This window comes from Dermacentor andersoni, chromosome 6, assembly GCF_023375885.2.
Source record: "Dermacentor andersoni chromosome 6, qqDerAnde1_hic_scaffold, whole genome shotgun sequence".
Classification (NCBI taxonomy): Eukaryota; Metazoa; Arthropoda; class Arachnida; order Ixodida; family Ixodidae; genus Dermacentor; species Dermacentor andersoni.
In genome coordinates, this window is record NC_092819.1 from 19,996,991 (window position 1) to 20,016,917 (window position 19,927).

The following is a 19,927-nucleotide window of genomic DNA, read 5'->3' on the forward strand; positions in this document are numbered from 1 at the left end:
CAATCAATCAATCAATCAATCAATCAATCAATCAATCAATCAATCAATCAATCAATCAATCAATCAATCAATCAATCAATCAATCAATCAATCATGTCCTCTTTTCGCCAGGCTCTTATGCAACGAGACATTGACGGACTGACTTTAGGTAAACATTTTTATCTTTTGTATTAAACATGTCGATTGGCTCATTGAGAGGTTGGATCCAGCGATGTTACCGACTGTCGCGATGCTTTTGTTTATCTTTGTAGCGTTCACGAACTATGTATGGGTCTTGATGCGAGTGGCTGCGTTTTGTTTGGCAAACGCGCATCTCGAATCTTGGGTATGTATTGCGTTTAGACAGCGCAAAAGCTCCGCGAGCATTCGCTAACCGCTCCTATACTTGAAAAATACTTGACGTAATCAGGGCCCGATTGAGCGACGTCAGCTATGGCGGCCAGAACAACGCGCGATTGGAGAGCGGCCGAGTAGAGAGAGAGAGAGAGCGAGAGAGAGCGTCCGTCTAACAATGCATTGTCCTAGCGTCGCGCAATTCCCGCATCGAACCACAGCTGTATTGTGAACGACCGACTACAGAGAAGCTTCCACGCGTTTGCGTCGTTCTCTGAAAGTCATCGTGAGACACCAGGAGTATTCACGCGAATCCACAAGGACCCTATCAGTGGGCTGCATTTTAATTAAATTTTCTCCACTTGAAGGGGGAACGAATGCTTTCGAGCTGGAAAGATGTGACGTAGTCAAACGAATGAAACTACTTTATAAGCTGTGATAATGAATCCTATAGGTTCTTGTACTTGCCAACCTTTGATTCCTTTTGTTGTGCTTCTGCCGCGTGGACCGTTTTATTATCTTTAACGAAGTATTGCGAGAGGGTCAATAGTGGTATATGTCACTGGAGCCAACGTTTCGACACGGGGTCTTCCGTCAGGAGTAGCGAGTCGAGCGAGGGCTTTTTGAGAGAAGTCTTAGTTTTCGACAACATACACGTTCATTGAAAGTAGCACAAGCGTGGGCACCAGCAGTGGAACAGGGTTAAAACCTGAAATTTTAGTGTTCTGTAAGGTGCGCCTCCTTTCTCGCGCTCTCCGAATGGGTGCTTTGCGAAAGCAGGCTTCGGCAAGAAGTTTTCCAAGAACTGTTGCCTTGGCGAGTCAGCACACCTGTATTCTCCTGTTGCAGTGATACATTTCCTACTCAATAATCGTGATCTAACAAAGGACTGTAGCACATGATAGAAGGCTCACATTGAAAAGCCGTGACAGGAACTTTAATGTTTGAAGAGCGAGCAGGCTGCTTACTAATTAATATACGTGAGTATGCGGAGCATTAAACTAGGTAGACACGGTACGTTTTGCAGATTCTATTAACGTGACCTTCGTAGGTGACGTTTTCGACAATTGAGTACATGACTTGGCGTTTTGCTTGCCAGTCATGAAGAAGATGCGTTGTTTCTCGTGCCCGGGAAAAAGTAAAATGGTTGTGCGCAGGTCCTTTTTTGTTTGGCAACAACGTTTTGTCGTGGAGCGACGCCTTCGCTACCATAATCCTTATTGAATTTCGCAATTTGCCGAGGCTCCATTTTGCTAACCGTTCTGGCGTTCCGGCTATAGTTTTAAGAGCTTTGCTTGTTTTATTTCTTGCCTTGCTGAAACGCATATTGGCAGGCGCCACTGTGAGGCCTGGCACTTATGTGCGGTTGGCGTTTGCCATTACGACAGGTCTGCGAAAGCGCGCCCGCCATTCGCGCTGGCCTGCGGTCTCGACTGTGCGCGTTGCCCAATGCGGCAGCTAATGGGTCTCCGTCGGCGCCGCGTGTTTGTGTGTTTGGGGCAGCCGCCGGAGGGGGATCGATTAATCCTGTGCACCTCGTCGCCGTGGTCAGGCCGCGTGTAGGCGCGGCCCTCTCGCCAAACGCCGCGGCGGCCGCCGAGCGTCCGCGAATAAGCAGCGCTCTGGAGGGATGGCGGCGAGGAGGAGGAGACGGGTAATGAGAGAGGGGAGGGGGGCTCTCGGCGTAGCGATAATTGAGATAACGTTGAACCAATCTCGAACGGCACCCGCCTCCCCGCATCACTCAGCCTCTCGCGAAGCCTTTCTTTTGTCCTGCGGGGTCGTCTTTCCTGCCGTCCGTTCTTTGCAGCTTGTGCAACCTTTCGATTGTCGCGCCCTCGCCGGCCGCGTGTAAGCCGTCTGTGCGCTGCTCGGATTGTTCGCCCTCCCCTCCGTCTCGTGTTTGTGTTGCAGCGCTTTAATCACCGACCTCCCAAGGATGTTCGTCTTGCCTTTCCGGCTGGCTTAGCTCGCCTTTTCTTTTGATGTTTTTATTGTCCCTGTGGGCTTGCCGCGTGTCGAGCGCTTTGTTCCGCGACCAGTCGGTGTTTCTTGGACATTGCCGTTTGGTTGCGCCCGTTTTGTCCAGCGGTAGTGAACTTTAAGAAAACTCTATACTTATTCTTCTAGTTATAACCGGTTTTTATCACTATACTCTGTACATGCGAAGAAATTTTATGCTATCAGCGAATAGATACTAGAAGGTAGCTAATGGCATTCCTTATCGTGTGCTTTGTAATAGAAGAGGAAACACTGTTGCTTAATTCTTGAATGTTCCCTCAAAGCTTTCTTTGAAAGTCAAAAATAGATCTCCTTATTCGTTACTGTTTCATTGTGTGATTTCTTGTGAAGTGTTAGAGAGGCAAATGAGCAGATACGAGAAAGGCACGTATATGATATATGCAACAGCCTGCTTGTGCGGCCTTCAGCCGCAACTGATTTTTTTAGGGGATGGTGAGCGGTAAGTCTAGTGAGCGCTTGCGGTGGTTGTATACTGGAACGTGCGCTGGATTAAAAAAAAAAAGAATATATTTTATTCAGTGGCCGTGATACTGGTAACATGCATGTGGTAAATCGTGTATATTGACGGAACGGCGCAGCGTGCGCCTCCTTCATATATATTATAAAGTCGCGTCGCACGCAGTACGTATTTCGACCAATATCGTGGAGTCAGGGTAATACCTGAGTTGCATGCCAGCTGGTACGAAGCCATTTCCCGTCTGATGTGCGTACACTGCTCATTTCGCAGTCCCTGTTTAGCTTCGTGTGGCAGTTTGGCGCTTCGTCTTTACGCTTCTCTCGATGAACAGAAAGATTACGGGACATGTGATTGATGTTGCGTCAAAGCTTTGCGTCATCACGTCTGATCACTTTGGTACTGTTGGACTGCGCGGAAATGAAATGCATGTCGGTTCAGTTTGCTCAGCGGCCTCCTAACTAGTATTTTTCTTTTTTAATGCGCCGACATATGTTCACAGTTAAACTTTGCATCGCTTATCTCATAGTTCATTAGGCGCCTTATAGTTCTGCCCTGCGCTTTGTGCCTTGGAGGATAACTGCAACGAACATTAGTGACCTCAAGTCAAGTGAACACGTTTCTGCTCAGTTAGTTTATTACCGGTTGTTGTTACTTCCTCTAAAAATTAAAGCCACGACCGCCGATGCGGGCGCCGTCTCGACAGATAGTTGTCTCAGAATTTATGGCATATACGTTTAGGCCACGTATGCAAGGACGGTCTAGTTACGGTCCATTTCGTGATCTCAAGTGTTCCATGTGTAGCTAAGATATAAAGACAGGGCTATTCGATCTATGTAGTTGACTCGATCGGGAATCGGAGCCCTGCCTGCGGCGCGTGCATGAAAGGCCGCAGGGACAAAGCGCGACGACGACGACGAGGTCCTACAGACCTGACCGCGTTCGCGCGGTGACATTTGATAGCCCAAGCATGCGATTCCCTCGAAAAGCGCGACCGCTGATAAGAGACCGAGGAAGAAGGGCGTTACGCACACTCGATCTCGGTGAAAAACACGCCCGGCACTGTCGATGGGAGCGCGCTTATTTTACGGCCTGCGTTCCCCGCGCCTAGCACTGCACCGCAGCGATTTTCTCGAGCACCCTTTTTACGACAAGGCTCGGCATTCGCCGTCTCTGTGCATATGCAGTGTATAAGAGAGAGGAAAAAAGAAAAGTTGCGCGCACCTTTGAAAGCGTTTGCGTTGCCGCGTGGTTTTCTTTGTCGGCAGCGTGTTCGGGATCGCAAGAGAGAGTATCGATGAAGGGGCGATTGTATACATACACTGCTGGCTTCTCTCTGCTGTACGGCATAGCCGCGCGCGCATAAAAGCAAGGTTATTTTCAATTTAGCGGTTTGTTGTCTCGACCCTTCTCGCTGGAAGCTGCCCGTGCCGCGTTTCTTTTCCAATGCTTCTTGGTGGTTACAGCGTCGCTTATTGCCTATTAGCGGGCCGTGCGTTCGACGCGCGCGCTGAGCTCTTGACCGGCTTGTACGTACTACATACACGCCGGCGGCCAGGCGCTCGCGCGCCCGTTAGCGCTGGCGCTATTGTAATGAACCGGCGTGCCGCGTTCGGAATACGTTAATGGTCGCGCGTAACGGCGCGAGCGAACGAGTGGGGAGGGGACAGCATCCAGGCGCGCAGCGCCGCAGATAAAGATGACCAAGTAAACAGCCGTAATAGGCTAAACGAGGCCCGTTTGTTTTGTTTCCGTGTTGCCCTGGTCACGCTCCTCTCTCCTTTGCGTGCCTCTTGTTTCTCTGCCGCGTTATGTCCCCGGTATACAGCTTGCCGCGCAAGCAGCGGCTTGCTGCTGCGCGGTGGTGGCGTTTTGTTGGCGCTGGTTGCTCGGTCGTGACCGCGCTTGATCGATGCCGACGACCATGTCGGGACGGGAGGCGACATGAGCTGCGCGGTCGTCGGTGCGGGAATTCCCCGGTGGGGAGAGGGGTGAGCTTCCCTGGAGAATTGGGAGAGAGAGGGAAAGAAAAGAAAAGAAAACGAAGCCAGACACCATGGCCCTTTGCCCAAGAGGGAACGCCGGCAACTAACTGCTCGCCGTCGGTGGTTGAGGGGGGTACAGGGACAGCGACGGCGATGTGCGCGTGCGATGGTATACAGTGGGTGTTGGCGCACGCATAGACGGGATACGCGGGCGGTATGTTTGGTTGCTTTGTTTATTGCGGGATTGCTACGCTAGATTACAAGGCTTGTGTGCAGAACAGCCGTGCCGTGTATGGTTCGCTTTTTCGATGACATGCGAGAACTTGGAGCTGTGGCTCTTGCTCTCGCTTTATGTTGCCATGGTTTCAAGCACAGCGCAATGCTAAGGCACGCACTTCAATATAGTGCTGTGGACAGGGCAGCGACTGGCAGCGGTGCTTCAAGGACACACGATTTGTTAGCTCGTACTCAGATCGCTTGGCAGTACCACCATGCTGTGCCTAACTGCACTTCCTGCTTGCGCCCAGTAACGTGTCGTTTTAGAACAAAATTTCAAGCGGCAGTGTAATCATGATGACGGGTGATCGAGCGTGTTAACATAATCGAACGCAATGATGAGGAAACCGTTTAAGCTAGCACGCAAGTGTTTTCAGACGCTTATAAGCCGTGAAGTTGCTATAAGGCGTATAAATATTCTAGTGTAGTGAACTAATAACTCCTTCGTGCATCTGAGCACGGACGAAATTAGGTAATACAATGCTAACTGTAGCATATTTTTTTTTATTTGGCGCGTCGTTGAAATGTGGCTAGTCGTAAAAAAAAAGTGTCCTGAATTGCATTTTTTTTTTGCATTATGCGATTACCTTTAGTTGGCAATGACGGGCTTGAGGCGGACCTGAGAGACGAGTTCGTTGCAGGCCCATAAAGTCGCAACGCGCCTCGTGCCAGTTCTTCACGTGCCCGCTCAGTTGTGCGCGTAGAACTCACTTATATAATTGAATGCTGATTTTGTCTCTAGCCATCGGAGTGAAGTGTGTTTCAGCGTACGTGCTTCGGCGATGTTGCTACTCTGGTATTCGGAGAAAATGGCAGCCTGCTGTTTTCTAATTCTCTGTCCGTCTCTCACCACTGCCGCGATGCATTTCGTCATTTCGGCACCAGGCTATGCCGTAAAGATGATTTTTTTCGGACGACGTCAATTTGCATTACCTTGCCCTTTATAAGGAACTGTCGCTCATGTCAGTTTTTGGTCAATCCGTCAAGGGATTCAATCCGTCATCATTAGCTTAGCCGCGCATCGATTGCGTGGCATGGCGACTTCACTGTCCACTTTCACTGTGCGGACATCAACAAAGAAAAGTAAGCGATGCGAGACGTTCTGTAATGCGTAGTGCCTGCTTTAATATGGACCTTAATTCTGAGGGCTATCCTTAACACTGTGGTTGTTCATAATACATTATTCCACGATCGCACCCCTCCCCAACAATACACAGCCAATAACCCCGCAACGGTCGGCCTTTTGCCCGTTTCACCGTAGTGGGCGAACGCAAGCAAAGATACGATGTTTGTCTTCAGTGAAGGAGAATGCTGCTGTCGCAGTAAATGATTTCACAGCCGAAGGAATAACTGAAGTCAGTTGTTGTTATAATTTCTCTTCTTAATTGAGGCAGCGCTGCCGACATCACGTCAGAAACGGCGAGTGTGTCGTATAACATTGTGAATGAGACTTTTACAATGACCGTTTTGAAAAGAAAATGTTGGTACTGTATAGGTGTGGGGGCTTCAGCTTTGACGAGCTCATATTCACTAAAAAAGAAAACTGAATGTATGATTGTGCCCTTGAATTAAATACCACTGAGGAATATGGATTTTCTCGTCCAGTAGCCGAAACCCGGCTCGAGAACAAGTACAAAAGCCTTCGGCGCCCAATTTTCTTTGTAGCGCGCGAAGATGGCAAAGAGAAAGACATAGAGAGAAAGGGGGAGCTGTGCTGGCGCGAAGATAATGGGAACATTTTTCTCTGGGAACTGAGTGTTTCCAATATCAGCGGGAATGGGTAATGTTTTATTCTGTAGGTTCGCATCGTGGAGCCTACAGCATCGTGCAGCCAAGACGGCTGAGCGCAATGACGGATCAGTGGAGACGACGAAGCGCCTCGAAAACCGGAATGAGAAGCTCTAAATTGAGATCCGGGCGGGCTTTAGCGAAGTCTCCACTCGTTTCTGTTGTCTTCGATGCCGCTTCCATTTCTTCTCCTCCGTTACGATGGCTCTGTGGCTTAGGGATCATTCGGGATTAGTTCGGTGATCCTCTTAGCGGTTTTATAGCTTCGTTCTTCCTTCCGTCGCGGCCATTCTTCCGGGATACTCATCAAAAGAAACTGCCCGAGCTTAGACGAATCGAAGCTCGGTGAAAAAAAAAAAGCATGATGGTAATGCTCACGGAACCGTGAAAAATGCTTCCAATTGGCCAAAACCTTCTTGGTTTTGTTATGGCTGTCTCGTGGTTCCTTTCTGCCTGGTTCTCGAGGAAAAAATTTGGCTATATTTTGGCAAGGGTGACATATTGTGGGCTGTTAAGTTGTCAAGATATCGTGCGCCGTCGGAGTTCTTGTATTGGATCCTTATGGACGATCATAAATGTTGGTTTCGTGCCAGTCTTTGTTTCGAACTGCCAAGCTTCTTCTTTAGTCTGAGACGATCGCTTTTCGTGAGACGACGCTGCGTAGCCTGCCGACGAATATCAAGCTTATGAATGAAAGAAAGTTCGGTTCACAAGTTTTAAGCACGTCGAACTGGAAGACACGGCGGGATATTAAATTATCTGTAAATATCTGTCACTCACAGTGGTAAAGCTAATCGAAAAGCCCGCAAATGATGAGGTTCCACACTGTGTCACCGCATCTGCGCGGTTTCTCGCTTTAGCGTGTTTATTTTTGTTATTATGTCGGTGTCCTGACATCCTAACTCTTACGCGCGCTTTTCTCCGGGCCAACGCTTCTTTCTTTTTTTAATTGTTCTCGTAAAGTTTCGTTTTTCTTTATTTCTGTGGAAAACAGTAGTTTTGAAGCTTTGATCAACAACCGAGAGTTTTTAGTGCCCGGGTTCGCAGGGGTTTAGCTCGCGCAACGGACCTGGCGTATTATGGTTTAGAAAATTGCTGTTCGTCCGTGCGTGCCGCTATATAGTGGCGTTTTGGTCCACATACGAGCGAGCGTTGTCGACGCAGCCCATCTTACCCGTGACCGGATGAATGCGCAGCGTTCAGGCTTGCAGCGTTTTGCTTTCATTTTGAAATTCCTAAATATAAACGATTGCGCGGCGATTGCGATTTGAGAATGCGGGCCGGAGGCGTACGCCCTGTTCGCGTATGACGTGCACGTACGGCTGTGTTAATTTTCTTATTTCTGCGGTACACGCTCACGCCTACAGAGAGTCATCGTCGATCGAACGGTCGCCACAGTAACGATGGCGAATGCGCTGTGATATCGAACGACTGATCAGTTCCTTTTACCCCTTGAGTTACACGTTTCTTTTTGTGAGCAGTCCGATCGTTGAGCTTGGCAACATCTGCAAATAACTCGCGCTGGCGCGCGCTTTTGCGCACACACGCGCGCAGAGAGAGAGAGAGAGAGAGAGACGATCGCATACGCACATACATTACGCGCCCGCATACTTACACTTACGGAGCCTTGTAAAAAATAGTCTATTTAGAGGAGAACTAGCGGGGACCGTTTATTCCACGCATTCCACTATCTTGCTTACTGCAAATTACCTGTCCTCCGATAATGCACCCCTTTGGTTTACCACGCTGCCGTGTACAGATGCACAACAACGATGTATTCTCGCGCAGCGGACACTGTCCCAGAAGAGCGGCCTTGCGCGCGAGAAGTGCTAAGGTTTAGTCCATTTAAGATTGCCAGTGTGCTCACGCTGTCGGGAAAAAAAAAAAAAGAAGTGCAGCGGGGAGGGCCTGTCGCATGCCCGGAGCGGAAGACTTATTGCCCGGAAAAGGAGGTGAGCGAATAGAGAGAGAATTGAAACTGAGGACGATCGTGCTGAACGGCGAGATTGGGCAGAGGGCGAGCGAAAGCGAATGTCGAGGGAGAAATGGGAACAGCGGGGAGGAAATGAGGAATCAAGTCTGTACGTATACGCTCGGCGCGCGCAAGTTACGCAGCGACGAGCAACTCGGAGGAGGCGGGAGGGGGAAAAGGGGGTCGGGGCGGGAGGGACACACACGCAATCGTCCTCAGAACCTCCCGAATTTTAAAGATTTAAAGCGACTCAGAAAGGGTGGATAGAGGGTGAGCGGGAGAGCTTTCAGAAACGCGGCCGTTAATTAAGTTCGGGAGCGGAGGAGAGCGCATTAATATCGATTCGACGGTAACCGAATTGGCCTGTTCGAATCTCCCCGGCGATTTTCGTACACTCTTGCGCATTTCGCTTGCCTTGTCTTTTCTTTTCTTTTTCTTTCTTTCGGAAGGGAACGCGTGCCGTGGGTTGCTCGTGTTCTTTGCTGCCTGTAGGCTGTTCTTGCTTCTGTAGCTTGTTCATTCGTTGTCTCGGACTTTCGGGATCTGTAATCGGTTTCCCCTGTTAGCGATATTCGATTTCCCTCCCTACGCCCTTCCGTACCTTCTTCATTGCGATTTGCTTTAAATTTCCCCATTTTGCCGATGCGGGATTTTATTTCCGCGTAAGATATGTGGAAAACGCGCGAGTTCGATAGCGCGCTGGGATTTGTGCACACATTGATCGCGGTCTGTCGTGCCGCTTGTTTTAGCTTTCTGCATTTTTTCTTGTCTCTCTCAAGTTCGATCGCGTTGCTGTTTTGTGCCTTACTGGTGACGTATACAACGGCTCAGTGAAGTAAGGGACCTGTCGATATATTTGTTTATGTCCTTCGTCCCTGGTTCGTTAATTATTAACCGGTCGAGCTTTTACTGCGCTCTGTGTACGAGTGTCTCCCACCCGCGAGACTGCGGTGAGGTTTCAGCGAGATTGCTGCGTGAAGTGCTCCAGGAACTCGAAAAGGAACGTGTTCTGGTTTAGTCCAGTCGAGAATCTATTTAATGTATGGTGGACGGCGCACAACACTATATGACGCAGTATGCCGTTTAGGGAATGTACCTGTTGGACTGCTGCTTGAGTCTGCTATAGTTGATTGATGTTGCTGTTCGGGCCTGTTGGTCAAGAAAAAAAAAAGAAAAAAGAAAAACGAAGACATAAACTCGACACACTTAGCGCTCACTCATAGCAGTTTATTTGGAAAATCGCTACTGTTTTTTTTTTTTATACCAGGCAACAGATTGAACTGGCCGTTTCGATCAATAGGTGTATCAACATTTTTTCCTTTTTAAGGAATGGGCTAGTCCTAAGCTTGTTCACTCACTGTCCGTGTCCTTCGCAACGCGCTGAGTTTTCTTCATTAGTCTAGTTTAGGTTTTAGCTGCTGGTCACTTTCAAAGTAAAAAAATATATTAGGACAGTAGTCACAAGGGACGTATGCGGTTAAATGTCGAGTTCGCTTGCTGCGGTTGACAGGCCTGCGAGATAGATGTGATAGTAACGTGTGCCGGCTCTGGATATTGTGCGCGCCGATATCCATTTCCCTAGTCATTTTTCTCCCTTCCTCTCTTTAGATACCTTTTCCCTTTGCCACTGTGAAGGGTAGCAAACCGGGCCTTTCTCTAGTTAACCTCCCTGCCTTTCACGATCAGCACGCTTTGCAGTGTGCGTCTCATGCGGACGAGAGAGAGAGAGAGAGATAGAGAGAGAGAGAGAGAGATGTTAACATGATCTTGGGTTGGGATGGATGTTAGGCAGGGATGTTAACATGATCTTGGGTTGCAGCGCGAAGAACCCAAGATCATGCTACCGTACCAACTAGCCCAACTTTCTATCCTTTTGCAGGGATGTTGACCAGTCAAGGGTCTGGTTGGCTACCCTACGCGGGGGGAAGGTAGAATGGGAAGAGAGAGAAGGGAGAGAGAAGGTGTAGAGACGTGTACGGACAGTACTTGTGTTAAAGCCGCTCGCGCAAACCAGACGTTCTGAGAAAGCACAAAAGTGCCTTAATTCACTGCCTTCTGAGCCGATGATCGGTCGGGACAATGCTCTATGGTACTGTCTGTTCACTCAGAGGACGATCATCTAATTTCCTCAATGTGTTGGACAAAGATTATCTTTGTGCTTGAGATTGAGGACAATGGCACAATAAGTGGTCAATGTTCTCCTCGCATCCGCAAACATCACATGCAGGACTTTGAGCCATACTAATTAGTGCTGAGTATCCGGACAGGCCGCCATTGGAATCTGAACCTGGCAACGTTTAACGTTAGAACGTTATCTAGTGAGGCGAGTCTAGCAGTGTTATTGGAGGAATTAGAGGGTAGTAAATGGGATATAATAGGGCTCAATGAGGTTAGGAGGACAAAAGAAGCATATACAGTGCTAAAATTCGTTCCGAAATATCTTCTTGGACAGCCAAGTTTGCTTCCATTGAAGAAAGGCTAAATAGGCTTGAGACGTCAGTACTGCCAGTCGCGGAAGTGATTCCGCGGGTTCAGGAACTTGAAAAAACTGTCGCTCACCTTAAAAACGTGGTATTGAAGCTGGAAAGTCGGTCTGACGATCTTGAAAACAGGTCCCGCAGAAATAACCTTGTTGTCTATGGATTACCCGAACCCCATTCTGAGCCCTCCGGGCAACTACTTGACGCGTTCACAAACTTGATATCTGATAAACTTGGTGTTCAGTGTACAGACATTGAACGTTGGCACAGGCTTGGGGTGCGTAGAGGTGATAAGCCACGTCCTGCTATTTTCAAATTTTTGGACTACAGGTCAAAGATTGCAATATTAAAGAATGCCCGAAAGCTTAAAGGTACAGATATATATATAAATGAGGACTTCTCTGAACGGGTTCGAAAGATACGCAAAGCTCTTTGGAGACTTTCTGTAAATCAAAGGAAAAATGCATCTACCGTTCGTCTGCACTATGATTCCTTGCTGATAGACAATGTACGCTATGTACTGAATGAATCAGGTGATTCAATGATTAAAACCAAAAAGCAAACCTCTGCAGTACATGAAACTTGACTGCATTCCGATGCTAATTTCTCGCTGGTAAACGTTAATGCCCGCAGTCTTCTTCACAAAATTCAAGACTTTCACCACCTCGTAGCATTTTATCATCCTTCTGTGATTTGCGTGACTGAAACGTGGCTTGGTGAACACATCTTAGACTCTGAAATTTTACCACCAGGTTACAGCGTCCTCAGGAAAGATAGAAGTGACCGGCGCGGTGGCGGTGTGGCACTCTTCGTAAACCAAGACATTGAGTTTACAGCATTGCCTGACGTTCCTAACTGCGAATCAGTATGGTGCAAAATAAGGCTTTATGGATTCACTTTGGCTGTAGGAGCTGTTTATCGACCCCCTGACACGGATCTCAGTGTCTTTTCCGATCTTACCGATTATATAACCAAACATAAACTTAACTGTTGTAAAATGTTACTTACTGGTGATTTCAACACCCCTGGCATAGATTGGCCAACGCTATCTGCTGGTGGCCGTTACAAAGCCATTTGTGATTACTTGATTAACATGTCTATTTCTTTTGATCTAACGCAAATTGTGAATTCCGCAACCCGAGAAAGCTCAATTTTAGATCTTGTCTTCATAAATGAGCAACTTAGACAAAATGGTTACGATAGTACTATCGTTGAAGGCCTCTCGGACCATAAGGGGGTCATTGTTTATTTGAATTTAGCAACTATGCCTAAGCGCCCCTCACATCAGACAGTATTGAACTTTGAACGTGCTGATGACAACTCCATAACTGAGTTGCTCGCATGCTCTTTTGATGAGTTTTCGAGTTGCGTAAACCATTCCTCTGTTAACGTGTTAGTGAACCGTTTTTACTCAATTGTCAATCAATGCATAACTGATTACGTTCCAACCAAGTGTATAAAGCGCAATCCCAAGCACCCTTGGTACACACGTGAAATTATACACCTAATTCGTCGCATCAGGCGTCTGCGCAAACAACCCTATGCAAACAATCCAATGAAAGCTTCATTATTGACCACACTTAAAAGCAACTTAAAATCTGCTATGTCAAATGCGAAAAGTTTCTATTTTAATAGCACCTTGTCATACTTCATTAAAAACAAGCCATCAAAGTTCTGGCGAACCATCAGTCCACCAAGTCAGAGCTCTCCTTCATTCATAATTGCTAATCAACCATGCTCAGATAATCTTAACATTACTGAAGCTTTTAATAATTACTTTAAATCAGTGTTCACCTGTGATGATGGACGCACCCCCACGTTCTGCACTACTCTTTCGTCATCACCTTTTCCTAGTATGGCAATCACTTCAGCTGGTGTACATAATCTTATACTCAAGATCGATACTATGAAAAGTACTGGGCCAGATAATATACCAGATATGTTTTTACGGCGATATTCTGAATGGAGCTCTCGGTACTTATCCCTAATTTTTTCGAAATCTGTAGAATCATCCACTGTTCCAATACTCTGGAAATGTGCTAAGGTTGTTCCAATTCACAAAGATGGTAATAAGCAGGAAATATCTAACTACAGACCTATTTCTTTAATATCAACATCTTGTAAATTATTGGAACACATTATTCATAAATATATCATTGAGTACTTATCTGAACATAATGTTCTTTCGCATGCTCAACATGGCTTCCGTTCCGTATTCTCCACGGTAACCCAACTTCTAGAATTCTCCCATGATATTGCATCCACACTTAACCTTAGAGGACAACTTGATGCCATTTTTATTGATTACAGTAAAGCTTTTGACACAGTGTGCCATAAAAAGCTTCTCATTAAACTCAAGGCAATAATTCATGATTATAAATTACTAGGTTGGATACAGGACTACCTAAGTACAAGAACCCAGTTTGTTGCATATAACAATGTTCACTCATCTCGTGTCAATGTAACATCCGGTGTACCACAGGGGTCTGTCTTGGGTCCTTTGCTGTTTGTAGTCTATGTAAATGATGTCGTTGAAGTAACCGCGGGCACTTCTGTCAAAATAAGACTATATGCTGATGACTGCGTCCTTTATTCTACTATAAGTAGTAATCATGATCAGTTAGAGCTGAATGAAGTCTTCACCCGTTTTTGCGAATGGAGCAGAACATGGCAAATGTCACTTAATTTTAAGAAAACCGTATCAATGACTTTTTCGAATAAAAAACAACCATTAAAATTTACATATTTTAATGAAGCGCACAAGCTTGCAAGCGTCCACACGTTTAAATACCTTGGTGTTACTTTCTCCCCTGATCTAAAATGGCATGCTCACATTAACTGTATAACCAACAAGGCGTTGAGAAAACTGGGATTTCTTAAAAGAAACTTACGAGATGCAACTAAAGAATGTAAATTAACAGCATACAGATCACTAATAAGGCCTCTACTTGAATACGCGTCGGTAGTGTGGTCGCCACATCTTTCCAAAGACATAGACATGCTTGAGTCTATTCAGAAAAAGGCCATACGGTTTATATATAATCGTTATGACCGCCATTTCTCACCGACATCACACGCGAGCAAGCTACTACTAAAGCCACTGGCCCATAGACGTACTTGTGACCGTGTTATTCTGCTACATAAAATTGCTCATGGGAAAACTTATGTCAATGCACCTATTGTTTTCACTAACCCTTCTTCTCGGCCCACCAGAAGAAGTCATCATCTTAACATTGTTCCTTTAAATGCAATGATTGATTGTTTTAGGTTTTCCTTTTTTCCGCATACAATTGTGATTTGGAATGGCCTTGAGGGGTCCTTGCGCGAGTTACCAAGTGATGTATTTGCCAACCTATTACCTAATCATGTTCATTAATCAACTAGCTATTCCTGATATTGTTCTTTCTATTGTTTGTTTTCTTTTTGCCACTCAAATGTATTCTTCAATTGATTGACATACGTATGCACTCACTCCTGCAATATCTTGCTATGCAAGATGGCAGTATATGTAAATAAATAATAAATAATAAATAAAATAAATAATAAAAAACGGGCACGTCCTGTGCTACCGGGGCTTAGCGGAGAGACGAGAACTAGGAGTCGGATTCCTGATTAATAAGGATATAGCTGGTAATATACAGGAATTCTATAGCATTAACGAGATGGTGGCAGGTCTTGTCGTGAAACTTAATAAGAGGTACAAATTGAAGGTCGTACAGGTCTACGCCCCTACATCCAGTCATGATGACCAGGAAGTCGAAAGCTTTTATGAAGACGTGGAATCGGCGATGGGTAAAGTCAAAACAAAATACACTATACTGATGGGCGACTTCAATGCCAGGGTAGGCAAGAAGCAGGCTGGAGACAAGTCAGTGGGGGAATATGGCATAGGCTCTAGGAGTAGCAGGGGAGAGTTATTAGTAGAATTTGCAGAACAGAATAATATGCGGATAATGAATACCTTCTTCCGCAAGCGGGTTAGCCGAAAGTGGACGTGGAGGAGCCCAGATGGCGAAGCTAGAAATGAAATAGACTTCATACTCTGCGCTAACCCTGGCATCATACAAGATGTGGACGTGCTCGGCAAGGTGCGCTGCAGTGACCATAGGATGGTAAGAACTCGAATTAGCCTAGACTTGAGGAGGGAACGGAAGAAACTGGTACATAAGAAGCCAATCAATGAGTTGGCGGTAAGAGGGAAACTAGAGGAAATCCGGATCAAGCTACAGAACAGGTATGTGGCTTTAACTCAGGAAGAGGACCTTAGTGTTGAAGCAATGAACGACAATCTTATGGGCATCATTAAGGAGTGTGCAATAGAAGTCGGTGGTAACTCCGTTAGACAGGATACCAGTAAGCTATCGCAGGAGACGAAAGATCTGATCATGAAACGCCAATGTATGAAATCCTCTAACCCTACAGCTAGAATAGAACTGGCAGAACTTTCCAAGTTAATCAACAAGCGTAAGACAGCGGACATAAGGAACTATAATATGGATAGAATTGAACAGGCTCTCAGGAACGGAGGAAGCCTAAAAGCAGTAAAGAAGAAACTAGGAATAGGCAAGAATCAGATGTGTGCGTTAAGAGACAAAGCCGGCAATATCGTTACTAATATGGATGAGATAGTTCAAGTGGCTGAAGAGTTTTATAGAGATTTATACAGTACCAGTAGCACCCACGACGATAATGTGAGAGAGAATAGTCTGGAGGAATTTAAAATCCCACAAGTAACGCCGGAAGAAGTAAAGAACGCCTTGGGAGCTATGCAAAGGGCGAAGGCAGCTGGGGAGGATCAGGTAACAGCAGATTTGTTGTAGGATGGTGGGAACATTGTTCTAGAAAAACTGGCCACCCTGTATACGCAATGCCTCATGACCTCGAGCGTACCGGAATCTTGGAAGAACTCCAACATAATCTATAAGAAAGGGGATGCCAAAGACTTGAAAAATTATAGACCGATCAGCTTCCTGTCCGTTGCTTACAAAGTATTTACTAAGGTAATCGCAAATAGAATGAGGAACACCTTAGCCTTCTGTCAACCAAAGGACGAGGCAGGATTTCGTAATGGCTACTCAACACTAGATCAGATTCACACTATCAATCAGGTGATAGAGAAATGTGCGGACTATAACCAACCCTTATATATAGCTTTCATTGATTGCGAGAAAGCGTTTGATTCAGTCGAAACCTCAGCAGTCATGGAGGCATTACGGAATCAGGGTGTAGATGAGCCATATGTAAAAGTACTGGAAGATATCTATAGCGGCTCCACAGCCACCGTAGTCCTCCACAAAGAAAGCAACAAAATCCCTATAAAGAAAGGCGTCAGACAGGGAGATACGATATCTCCAATGCTATTCACAGCATGTTTACAGGAGGTATTCAGAGGCCTGGAGTGGGAAGAATTGGGGATAAAAGTTGATGGAGAATACCTTAGCAACTTGCGATTCGCTGATGATAATGCCTTGCTTAGTAACTCAGGGGACCAATTGAAATGCATGCTCACTGACCTGGAGAGGCAAAGCAGAAGGGTGGGTCTAAAAATTAATCTGCAGAAAACTAAAGTAATGTTGAACAGTCTCGGAAGAGAACAGCAGTTTACGATAGGTTACGAGGCACTGGAAGTGGTAAGGGAATGCATCTACTTAGGGGAGGTAGTGACCACGGATCCGGATCATGAGACTGAAATAATCAGAAGAATAAGAACGGGCTGGGGTGCGTTTGGCAGGCATTCTCAAATCATGAACAGCAGGTTGCCACTATCCCTCAAGAGAAAAGTGTATAACAGCTGTGTCTTACCAGTACTCACCTACGGGGCAGAAACCGGGAGGCTTACGAAAAGGGTTGTACTTAAAATGAGGACGACGCAACGAGCTATGGAAAGAAGAATGATGGGTGTAACGTTAAGGGATAAAAAAAGAGCAGATTGGGTGAGGGAACAAACGCGAGTTAATGACATCTTAGTTGAAATGAAGAAAAAGAAATGGGCATGGGCAGGACATGTAATGAGAAGGGAAGATAACCGACGGTCATTAAGGGTTGCGAACTGGATTCCAAGGGAAGGGAAGCGTAGCAGGGGGCGGCAGAAAGTTAGGTGGGCAGATGAGATTAGGAAGTTTGGAGGGTCAACATGGCCACAATTAGTACATGACCGGGGCAGTTGGAGAAGTATGGGAGAGGCCTTTGCCCTGCAGTGGGCGTAACCAGGCTGATGATGATGATGATGATGATGATGATGATGTACTGTATATTTTGATTTCTATGTATCAATGTTACTGATACGTTACATTCTTGTTAGGCAATGCTAGGAGACTCCCAAGCGTTGCAGCACCCTATTTTCTTGTCCAAAGTTAGTAAGTATTAAATATTGTGAAAATTTCTCTGATATTCAATATTTGGTTTGATATTCGATTCGAAATCTACTACTCGGTATTTGCACACCCATAGTGCATTTACTACACTGAAAGCTTTACTAACAAGCAGAGGCACTCCAAAAACAATTTAGCGCATTAGATTTTTTTAAAATTGAACATGCAGTTTATAAAGTTAAAGGTTACAGTAGCAACATTACCCATTTCAGAGTGAATTGACTATATGGATCAATAATTATGGTCAGTAACGACCAGAAATGGAAAAGGTGAAAATTGAAAACAAGGGCCAGCAACACAAGTGGGAAGGAGATTCCCTGCATAATTCCTGGACTGCCTGGAAATGCTTAGCCTTTACGTTTCTGGTAACTTCACAGGCGGCCGTTTCTGCTGTATAGTAGCCCTGCCCATGGTGATGGCATTTACCACAGCTATGTTTCTGCTTTGGCTGATTGCTATAGCAACACCCTATAGCAACACCCAACACCAACACCCAACACCAACACCCAACACCAACACCCAACCAGGCTGATGATGATGATGAGGAGTAAGTCGCTGTAGCCCAAGCCCCCCGAGATGTGGCGAGAGCGTATCCGAGCTTTGGTCAGGGCGTCGCTTTGTCTGTGTGTCCTGGTTATGTATTTGAGGGCTTCTCAGCGAGTAGCTAAGAAGTCTCTCTCTCTCTCTCTATATATATATATATTTTCTTTTTGTGTGCGCATCGTCTTTTTCGTGCGCTTTCCAGACAGCAGAAGTTGCAACTCATATGCTTAACGGGCAAAGTAGCCTGTCTCACAGATGCGTCGCTGTGCCAATAATAATAATAATAATAATAATAATAATAATAATAATAATAATAATAATAATAATAATAATAATAATAATAATAATAATAATGATGATAATGATGATGATAATAACGAGGAAATTACGTTTAATTATGTTAATTTATGTTAACGAGGAACTTATGTTAAACGATGCCTGCTCTAGGGAGCTGGGCACCCTAGCTATAGGGAGCTCCGGATGTTTTTTTAACACCGAGTTTCTTAACGTGTGCGAGATTTAAATTACGCCTTTGCTTTTGCATTCCAACTTCACATCTTGCTCAGCTAGAACGGACTGCCCGCTGCGCCATCGCCGCGAGCGATTTTCAAGAAAGCAAGCTAACGAATCGAACAAACGCACTTTCGGCACGTCAAGCTTGACATGGCAATAATGCTTCGGTCATGCGGATCCACGTACTGTACCTACGTTTATCTTTCCGGAAGAGCGCCTGCGTCCCGATGCCGTTGAATTTAGATTACGTTCTTGTTCGTTACATATATCTGACTCCCGGCCGTTGTAATTACGGTGATTTTTACTGCGCCATTCTTTATCGACAGCGAAATACTGCGCAGTTTCACGAACTAGCGTAGTTCCGGACGAATAGGTATATCAGCGCGAACACGCCACTAACTTGGTCTATCGACGAAAGGGCGTTCGGTCATTTATCGAAACCAGAAAATCGCCGAGTCGGCAGCCTCTGTTATGCAACAACCGCCGATTACCGTCGAAATCCAGAAGAAAGAAAAAGGCGTCTCCTATAGCTTTCTCCTTTTCGTGCACATGCTCGAGAGGAGCGTTTCCCTCGGGAACGCCGACGTGACAAAGGCGCGGTTCGGAATTTTATCCCGCAACGGCCAGCGGGGCCCGCTGCTCCAGCGGACCGGCCGAGTGTGCAGGGGCGCCTGCGTGCGTTCGGCGGCGGCTGCAGCAGCGCGGCGCATATCGCGTGCGCCAAGGGCTTGTTTCCGCTTCGGCGGAAGCGCCCGCGGCAGGGCGAGGCGGTGCACCTGCAGCGTTTCCAGGTCCTGCCGCGCCTTTTTTCTGTCCCCAAACGACGACGACGGGCGAGGAGTAGCGCTGTCGCGCGCGTGCGGCGGCTGCCGCAGACGAAGATCGGCGGACCGTCATTAGCCGCCCGCGGACAGGTCGGAATTATCCGTTCGCGCACGCGCCACGCTTATGCGGGCGCCGTTTCGCGGGCGTCTGCGAGCGCGGCCCTGCGAATCGCCCCGCGGGGATGGCACGCTCGTTAGCGCGTGTTTTCGCGGGAGTTGGGGGACAAACTGGGGTGCGAGGAGGATTCCAGAAGGGAGGATAGGGAATAGAGGAAGGATTCTGCGCTCTTGGGAAGGCCATGACGACTGTGGCGGAGAAGAACGGCGGCGACCAGATGGATATAACGCGTGAAAAGGGCTCTGTTT

At 46.6% G+C, this 19,927-nt stretch overlaps 2 protein-coding genes across 11 annotated transcripts in view; one reads left to right on the forward strand and one right to left on the reverse strand.

Annotated features, from left to right (window-relative positions):
* The window catches only part of Dys (Dystrophin), a 494,001-nt gene that overhangs the window by 216,918 nt on the left and 257,156 nt on the right, over positions 1-19,927 (forward strand). The window lies entirely within an intron of this gene.
* LOC140218875 (uncharacterized) overlaps positions 4,619-19,927 on the reverse strand; it is a 32,395-nt gene continuing 17,086 nt past the window's right edge. Inside the window, exon 3 of the mRNA XM_072288576.1 lies at positions 4,619-4,810. Within this exon, the coding sequence (XP_072144677.1) occupies positions 4,619-4,810 (192 nt within the window). The remainder of the gene's footprint in view (positions 4,811-19,927) is intronic.